This window comes from Frankliniella occidentalis, unplaced genomic scaffold, assembly GCF_000697945.3.
Source record: "Frankliniella occidentalis isolate FOCC.00 unplaced genomic scaffold, Focc_3.1 Scaffold28, whole genome shotgun sequence".
NCBI classification, from domain to species: Eukaryota; Metazoa; Arthropoda; class Insecta; order Thysanoptera; family Thripidae; genus Frankliniella; species Frankliniella occidentalis.
The window spans coordinates 150,614-159,887 of record NW_026267158.1 but is presented as its reverse complement, the minus strand read 5'-3'; the positions used below and the strand labels follow the sequence as shown (position 1 = coordinate 159,887).

The following is a 9,274-nucleotide window of genomic DNA, read 5'->3' as shown; positions in this document are numbered from 1 at the left end:
CCCCCCTACCTTCGGAGCACAGCTCCACAGCGAAGGGCAGAACAGGCTCTGAAGGGCCCCGTTCCCCCCCGCACTGTACACAGGGAGGCGTTGTGGCGTCTTGGCTGGACAGCGGGGCCGACTTGGTGTGAATCCAGCAGCCTTCCCCCTCCGCCTCTCTTCTCCCTCTGCCCCTCCCCCCTGGCCCGGCCTGCCAGCTGGCCGCTCGGCGCGTCTGTCTTTCTCTCTCTCTCTCTCTTTCTCTCCTCCCCTGAGTCAGTCAGTAGGCAACAGGCTGCCGAGCCGTGCGCGCCTTGACTCTCGCGGGCCCCTCCGTCGCGCTCCTCGTGGCCCAGCACAAGAACAAGTCCCTCTCCGAGGAGGCCCCGCCAGCCTGCGCCAGCCTGCGCCCGCCGCCGGATGGACCAGAGTGCCTTGCAGCAGTTGGATTAATCCCGTGTGTCGAAGTGCGCGCGCGGCCCGTGCCTCCCAGTGAAGTGCGTCGAGGAGCCCGTCTCCGCCCCGAGGCCCTGCCCGACGTGCGCGACGCACCTGTAGCCGCCGCGCCGCCGGCCCGCACGCCTGCCCGCACGCCCGCCCGCCTACCTGGATAGTAGCGTTCTTTGTCTCGAGGTAAGCCACAGGAGCAGGCTCTTGTTCTAGCGGCCCGGCGGCGGCCCGGCGGGCTGTCGTCGAGCCCGAGCAGGGCGAACAGGGCACTGGAGGGGGCGTGGAGTGCCGTCTAGACCGCCCGATAGGTAGGCCACCGCCATCGCGAGCCCTCCGAGGAGGAATCGATAACCGCGCGGTCTGACAGCCGAGAGGACTTGGGGGGAGTCGATGTTTGTGTTCAACGTGGGGGGCGGAGCCCGTGTGGCTGTACTACTGTAATGCGCATGCAGGTTGGGACGGGTCTGGGGGGCGCCGCAGACCACGCCTGTAGTGGCCCTCGTCGCGTTGTTGTCGCCGAGTGTCGATGAACGTGAGTGCAACGCTCGGCGCCAAGTTTAATACGCCCGGCCGTACCGGAGGGAGTGGGCGAGAAGGGGAGCTGCGGCTGGGAACCAATAACTTGTCCAACGGCAACACCGGCGGCGGCGGCGGCGGCGGTGCAGGTGAAGTTCCGCAGTCCCCAAGTATACGACGCGCGCGCTCAACTCGCAAACACGCTCACGATTCGACTACGCACACTCACACACACACACACACACACACACACACACACACACACACACACACACACACTCACGCCGACGCACACACACGATGACATGACGCGCGGTCGTGGTTGGAATTTTCCCTGTTGGTGATTATGTATCGGTACGTGCCGCTGTCGCTAGGGGAGGGGGGAGGGGCGCCCCGCGAATTACATTATGTGATGCTGTGGAAAAGGGGAAGGAGGGGAGGGAAGCTGTGGGGTCGTCGACCTGCCCGTCGATAGAGCTTTTCAACTCGCGTGTATAACAAGGAGCGGGAAGCGTCGCAGAGTAAAGCATGGGTTGACGTGTCCCCGTCGCCGCACCTTGGCGCTCTAAATGTATGTACACGGTTGTTTGTTTGGGGGCCGGGAGGGGGGGGGGCTGGCCCGACTACGCTGCTGCTTAGCGAGCGCCCAGCAAGTGGCTCGATACTATGGTTTAGGCATGTGAGTCACTCGGCTGCCAAGACTTTCGGAGATTGTTACCGCGAACGAGTTCAGAAAGCGACGGTTGCGGTGTCGTCGGATGTCTGGGGGCGGACAAGTTGGTGATTTTGTCTCTGGGGCGCTTGTCTCTGGCGTCGTCATCACCCTTGTTGGTTGAAGTATTCCCACAAAGTTAACTCGAATGTCTCGCTAAGCACTTTTGTGTACTATATCCGTCTACCCATTTTATTTATAGGAAATTTATACATTTCGGAACGGGAGTATAGGAACGGCAAAACCTGTAATGGGAACATCTAACAACTGGTTTGTTGCGGGCTGTCAAATAGTTTTACGATGGTGAAAAAGTTCCGATTCTGAGGGAAACTGGGTCGTTGCGCCACGGTTGCCGTCTCCCCTATGACAATCCTTTCTTTTTGCCCGAGCGATGACTCTGCCGCCGTGGCCGAGGCCGTGGCGCCCAGCTCCACACTTATTATTTCTCCACCAGGCGGCGGCGTCGATTCGACCTTTTGGCAGTAGTTCTATTGCAACTCGTTTTGTAAGCCGGCCGGCCTGAGCGGCGGACCAGCCGGGTGCGGTGGGCCTCGTGGACGCTCGCGGGGCGGGGCGGGGCGGGGCGGGGCGGGGCGGGGCGGGGCGCTTCGTGACCATAGCGGCTCTGACCCTGTTCCTATGGCCGGGCCGGCCGGGGCTGGGCCCGCGGAAAGGAAAGGAAGACGTGACAGATACGGGGCAAGGACTGCGTTCGGAAGCCTCTTGTTTCCTACGAAGTGGCAGAATGCTACTTCCTCGTCGCATTTCGGCGCCAGGTTTCCGAACGCGGCCTGCTGCCGCCGCCCGGCGCCGTCGTGGGCCTTGGCGTCAGGCATGGCTGGGTTGCGGGGGAGGGGGAGGGAGGAGGGAAGCACCGGGGGCGTAACCGGCAGTCCGCCCCCCATTCGGGCAGCCATCGGGACACTGTGCAGTTTCAACGAATCTCCTGTTCGGTACAATGTACTTTAACGCAAATGGAGTTTCAAATATTGAGTGGGGTCATACGCGAGCAAATCTATCATCATCACCGGATGCTCGAGTCCCCAATGTCTGTCTGATTTGTAATCGCTGTTTAGAGTCTTTTCTTTGGAATAATGCAAACAAGGGGTATTTTTTTAGTAGTAGCTCATTTATTGTTGCCGCTGAATCTTTCAACAATCACGCCAATTTGACGACGATTATGGCATTGAAGGCCGGCTCAATCATTCGAACTGCGTCCGGTATGTTCGCTCCTTGGTACGTGTGCCTCCTGACAGTCATCAGCTGCTCAGCAGTGCCGGGAGCGGCTGCTGTTGCACTCGCACTCCCAGCGCAATCGCACCTCGGGAAGGACACACCCCTCCCTCCCTTCCCCTTTACCTCATTTCCTCCCCCGCTCCCTCCCCCCTCCCCTTCCTCCGCCTTGTCACTTGCGCTGCTTCGCTCGCTTGTTGTTGAGAGGTCGCTGACAAGGCTGTGGTCTGTCCCCCTTTTGCGGTAGGACAGGACGGTCATGCTGTGCTGATTACAAGAACTTAAATATTTTTTTCTCTGTACTCCTGTATCTCTTATCACATCGAACGTGTCCTCAAATCTCATGTCGCGACCAGCTTGCTTGTTAGGTTCGCTTGTTTTGTTTTTGAATGAAAATATTCCTGGGAATTCCCCCGTCATTTTCCCCCTTATTTGGCTGAGGGCGGAGCAATCCATTTTTTCCCATCTAGATCATTTTGAATTGGATGCGCAGTGCGCAGCTGTCTTAGGATTATTTTTTTGCGGTGTTTGGGGCCTGCCCTGTTTGCCTGTCTGTACCTGGTAATTTTGAAAACTGGAGTAACTTGGCCACGCCACGCCCCGGCCCGCCCCGCGCGCTTTCGCCCGCAGTTTGCATGTTGTGCGTTTGGTGCCGTCCCGTCGGGGCGCAAGGCGCGCCTCGCAGCTTTTGGCCAGAGCGGCTGGAATTAGCACCAAATTGGTGCTGGGCGATTTGCTCGGCCGTGAGCCTGCTCAACGCTGCGCCTGTTTTAGACGGAGCCAGTTGTTGGGGTCTGTCTTGGGCACCAAAGTGGCAAGGCAAGTGGTGATGGTTGGTTACCACGTTTACTATGATAGTATGTCTAGCTTCCGTCTTCATCTGTAGTGGTTTAGTGGTATTGTTCCTCTCTCTCTCTCTCTCTCTCTCTCTCCGCACACGCACACGCGCTCTGAGGCAGCTTTCAGCCCCCACCTTTACTCGTCCCCTTATTCCCCCCCCCCCAAATTTCCCTGCCCTTGCGCGTGTCCTGCCCGAGTCGGTTTGTCGACCTCCTCGCTCGGGTCGTCCCTCCTGCTCCCGCCTTCATCTCCCCCTTTTATGTGGGGATATTTCGGCGGAGAGGTTTCCAGGGGTGTCGCGGGCTCACCCCCTCCCCCCTCCCCGCTCCTGTGACGTGACTCCACTCTGCCCCGCCGGGGAATCGGGCTTGTTTTAGGCCCCACGGTGGTACAAGCCCCACCGCCCGCCCGGAACTGGTTTGTTGGCGGGGGGCTAAATTGGTTGGTTAACCTCTTGATTTTTCTCGTAGCTGTGGCGCCGTGGAGGTGGTCCAGGCGGGAGACGCTGGGACTGGAGAAAAAGAACGCGGTGAAAATCATGGAAATGACCCGTCGCTCTAGTTTTCCAAGGTGTCAGAGAAAATCCACACGACCCAAATCCCAAATGGGAATTAACTATGCACGGGGCGGCACACGGAGAGTATGCATTGCTGGAAGCTTAGGGTAAATGACACCGTAAGCCATAGTGCACCCTGCAGAACCGTAAGCTACGGTGAATCAGGGTGCATTACCGCAGCTCAGTGATATTCACCGCAGCGTACGGTGAAAATTCAGTGTATGTAGCTTACGGTTAAATTCATTCACCACAAGTTTTTATAAATGTGGACCTGTCTCTGCGACTGAGTATGGGATCCTTCTGGCTGTATCTGCATGCGGCATGAACTTAGTGCTCGACACATTACTCCGGCTCAGACTTGAGACGGTTCACTCGACCGTGTCATTGGCTGGTGGACCGTGCCGCACGGCGCACCTAAACGACCAGAGCATGAAACGCTTTCCGGCCGACGTTTGCAGACCCATTGAAGCCCGTATTGTTTCTCGAAATGTGTCGCGCTCCGAGAAGTTCCGAGTTTTTTTTCCCCGGACAGCTCCCTTTGCTAACTGTCGCAGCCACAAGCAGTAGTGCGCCCTTGTTCTATGGCGCCATTTCCAGGGACGTGAAGTATCCTCTTCAGAGGCGGCTTCATGGAGTGCGCGGTGTGCCCCAGGCCCAGAGACGGCTCTGCTGTGTACCCCGCGCACCCCGCGCACCTGCACTGCACCTGGCCATGATCGGATCATGCAAGCCTGTCGCCCTGCTCCTTTTGTATCCTTTCCTAGACGGCCTCCCCGCCATGACCCCCTTGCCGCTGGCGCCGTGCAGCTCGTTGTCAGCGCTTGGTGTGCACCACCCGACTTTGACCTTGCTTCTTATCACAATGAGCACCCCCACGCTGCCGTGTCAAGGGCGCGCAGCTGGAAAGTGCTTGAATCATGGCTTCAGCCCACTTCTGCAAAGCTCTTGAAATTTGTTTGGGAGTGGCATTTAGTAGAGCAGGCTTTAGAAGAAAATGTGCCCCCTTTAAATTCATTCCTGGCGTATACCTTCCTTTTCTAAGATAGCAAGCCAATTCCGTTATGGTCGTCTTTTCACCACGCGAGTTTTTAACAGTGCAAAACACGTACTTTATGTGCGACCCCGTTGGGCCGCTCGGCGCTCTGTCCTTGCCAGGCGCAGGCTGCTCAGCTCATCACCAGCGCCGCGTACGGGTCGCGTCTGCAGCGCGGTGCCTGTACTGTACACCACAAACCTACACTGCCAGACAACAGGCTCCACTTTCACTTAAATGTGCGCCTGTCCGTTCTTTGTCGGAGGGTGGTAAAGTGGCAGGCCAGAACGAGAGTCCGTGGTTGTCACAAGTAGTGTCCGATGCGTTTTTGTCCAAGTCTGACGTCAAGATGCAGATCAGGTTATGCCGGTCCCAGTCCTTTGATGCTTTGGGTCACCACACCGGTGCCGTTGACCTCCCCCTCTCTGCCCTCTCCGCCTCGGGGCGGGTTGCCCCCTCGCCCCGCCGCGGCGAGTCTTGAATCCGGTTCGAGAGATCGATCCTGAACGCCACCTCACGCATTGGGGAGTGGCGGGGCCGGCGGGGCGTGGTGGCGAGGCAACACGGGCAACACTCGGCGGCACATGGTGGCCGGCGTGACGTTACGTAAGGTTTGCGTTCCGAAGCTGCCCCACCTCACCACGCCCCGCCCTACCCCGCCACGCCCCGGCACTCCACCACGCCCAGGTGAACCGGACGTCCGAGCCGAAACGCGTCGAGGTCTCCGCAGCTGCGTTGTATACCGTGTTGTGTATTATATAGGGGAGGGGGGGACAAAACAAAGGAGAAGGTAATAGTCTCCCTCTCACGTATGCAGCCCTCCCCTCCCCTCCCCCGCAGGGCGGCCGCGCTGGGCTGTGTGTGTAGCTGTGTAGCTTTCTCTCGGTGGCCAGCCCGGCCGAGCCGTGCCGGCCGTGCCGCTGGCCGTGCCCAGCCCAGCGGTGGTGGCGCACAGCCTTCTTGGAGCTCTCCTCCTCCTCCTCCGTTTCTTTTTCGCCGCCGCCGGTTCGAATCCGGCCCGCGGTCCGCGCCGCGCGGATGCTCGACCGTGAAAAGGAAGAAGGGGGCACAGGAAAAAAACAAGTACAGGAGGAGGTCTTTTTGCGGGCGTGCAGCGCCGGCGCAGCGCGGCCGTGTCACTGACCAGCGCAACACGCTCGGCGGCGGCGCCGGACTTCCCTCCAGAGCTCTTGTGTTCGTGCCGCGCCCAGTGCTGCCGCGGGGGGACCCCGTCGTCGCGGTCCCCCCGAGTAGAGTTGTGGGTTGCCTAATTCGCTCGAATCGTAAAGGCGCCGTGGCCACCGGCAACCGACACCCCACCCGCGCACACTTGGTGGTCGGTGGTGCGGCTTAGCTGGTCCAGAACTGACGTCCGCCATTCGCCGTTACGAACCAGCTAAGTTCAGGCTACGCAGCGAGCTCTCAGAGCGCCTGTCAGGTAGGCAACATCTTGCCTGCAGTGCGCGCGTGTATTGCGGGGTGGCCTACCCCGGGTTCCGCAGGCGCCGAGCTGCCGGCACTTGCCGAATGAATGTGAGCAGGGAGAATCGGACGTACTTTCTGGACGATCCCTCCTCCTCTGTCGCTGTCGCGATCCCGTCGTGAGCTGCATGTAAGTCATGTGCGCCGACCGTCTCCTCCTCCTCCGCCGCCCGCGCCGCCGCCGTCCACCGTGACTGCCGCCCCGCCCCGCCCCGCCCCGCCCGGCCCGGCCCGGCCGCCGCCTGACATGGCCCGTGCGGCTGTGCTGCGCCGGGGCTGCGCCGGGTCACAGCATGACGGCGGTGCAGCCCGCCGTGTACACAATGGCGCGCGCACGGGGCACAATGACTCAATCTCATACCCGTGGCCTGGTCGTGCCGCGGTGCGCGCTGTGCGGCCCCCCGTGTCCCCCCCCCCCTTCCCGATACCCATACTCCTCCCTTGGTGCCTGCCGCGCGTGCGTGCCGCGCTGCCTGCCGCGCTGCCGCCCCCTCTAGTATCTAGTTTCCTCCTCCTTGGATTCCAACTCTTCGACAGCCTTGGCGTCCATCGTTCTCGCGAGGGAATCTCTCACCCAGGCGCTATGCTGCCGTTGCTGCGCTATGCTGCCGTTGCTCGCCCTCGCGAGTGAGTCGGACGCCATCTCTTGAGGTCGCCCTTTTGGACGAGTTAACGTCGAAATCGAGTCGAAGATTTGGCTTGCTGTCATTTTGACGTGTTGTCTCATTTGTACTTTGATGACGATGACAGCGCGGTCACGGTGCGGTGCAGGAGACTGCACCGGAAACCAAAGTGTCCCACACTTTTAGGTGTGAACGTCAGTCTTACATATGTGTGAATTTTAAAGGAAAATTCACACTCCTCCTTTAAGTGTACGAATGGGCATTCACACACCTACAGGTGTTCGACATTGACACACTTGCATCCCAGTGTGCCTGTGCCGTTGGTGCTGTCCTCGTCGGCGCGTGGTGCGCCCGCCGTTTGCAGCGAGGTCGCCGATGGCGGCTCGAACGCTTCCGCCCGCACAGCGCCCGGGTCGAACAAGCAGGGCGACGGGCCGGCGCCGCACTGGTCCTGGGCGGCCAGGCCACAGGCCAGGTGTTGCGGGAGAGGGGCGGGGAGGGCGGTGGGAGCGGCGCTGTAACGGTGCTCGGTGAGTGGACCGCCCCACTCCGCCCCGTCCCGCTTCATCCCATCGCAATGGGCATGCATCTCCTCGGGTCAAGCATGAAGAGGGGAAAGGGAGGGAGAGGGAGGACTTAAACCGAGTTCTTTTTCAATCCCGTTGACGACGGGGGCATCCTTCGCACCATCCTCACCTCCCCCGTTTTATGGAGCTGATGACGGGGACCGCAGGTGCACCCGAGTGACACGCACGGTGACGGGTACCCGGGTGCCACTATACACGACCATCGGGCTGACAGGGGATGATGTTCGGTGGGTTGCCGTCCTACGGGGTACCTTCCAGTCGACTCCCTTCGGCTCTGCTGCCTGAGCTCTCGGTGCCCAGCCGTCAGCTCATCCCCTGCGATTCCCTTCTGCGCCTCGTCCGCGCCGTGTACAATGTGCTGCAAGTCACCAAGTCACCCGCACCCGCCCCGACCCGGCCGTCGCGTCGCTTGGCTAAGCGCGTCGGAGGCGGCGGCGGCGGCGGCGGCGGCGGCGGGCGCGCGCGTGGCTTTCTCCGCAGGAAAATATTTGTCTCCGTTTTCGCGGCAACCGCATGGCTGGCTGTGCCGACGTGCTCGACAGCTGCGCGGCCCAGCCCCGCCCCGCCCTGCCCTGGTCTTCCCTGCGTGGAGGAAATTCCCCCGCGGCTCCATGGCGGCGCGGCTGACCTCTGCGCCGCCCGCCTCTGACGCGCTGCTGTCTGCAAGCCGTCGCCGCCGACGCTCGCGGGAGCGGCATTGCGTTTTCGAAAGGCCATACAAAAGCTCGGTGCGCGGTGCGCGATCACGCGTGTCTCGTGTTTGGTGTCGACGACACCACCGACCGCTCGCGCGCCTTTTCCTTCGACATTTGTTTTGCCCCAGTGCGGCGCGGCGCGCGCGAGTAGGGCCGCTAGGCCCGCTGCTTCTTCTCCGCGCGGTACCAATTTTATCATGTCGAACATCAGGCCTTGGCCGTGGGAGACTCCCCCCCCCCCCCCCCCGGAGTGGTCTGTATTGCTTTATCGAGTCCTCCATCGCAGGAAGCGGGCCGCCGCGCCCCTCCACGCCCCTCCCCGCCCAGACGTCGTCGTCGTCGACGACTCCCTCTTGACATACCAACCGCTCAAACTCAGTTTACTTTTGACAACTAGTATTCCCGTCTGGACTGCTCGGCCCGCGGGAGAAGCGCGCAGCACGAGCCGCCCGGAGAGGTGCGTCAGGAAGTCATGGCGAACGACGATCCCAAGAGGGCTTCTGGGTTCGCTTTCTCTCCTTTGCCCCACCGGGTACAGCGACGGCATCGGTGCGCCCCGCCCCACCCC

At 61.0% G+C, this 9,274-nt stretch overlaps 1 protein-coding gene across 3 annotated transcripts in view; it reads left to right on the top strand.

The window, feature by feature from the left end:
- Positions 1-9,274, top strand: part of LOC113212928 (PTB domain-containing adapter protein ced-6) — a 28,677-nt gene that overhangs the window by 11,310 nt on the left and 8,093 nt on the right. The window contains exon 1 of one of the 3 annotated variants that reach the window (XM_026431808.2): positions 241-612. The exons of 1 other annotated variant lie outside the window; for it this stretch is intronic. Coding sequence is in view for 1 of the 2 variants with exons in the window: in XM_026431805.2 (XP_026287590.1) it covers positions 956-1,094 (139 nt within the window). In the remaining variant the exon portion in view is untranslated. Of the gene's footprint in view, positions 1-240; positions 613-940; positions 1,095-9,274 lie in introns of those variants that run through there. One more of the 3 variants, XM_026431805.2, reaches the window with a different exon arrangement.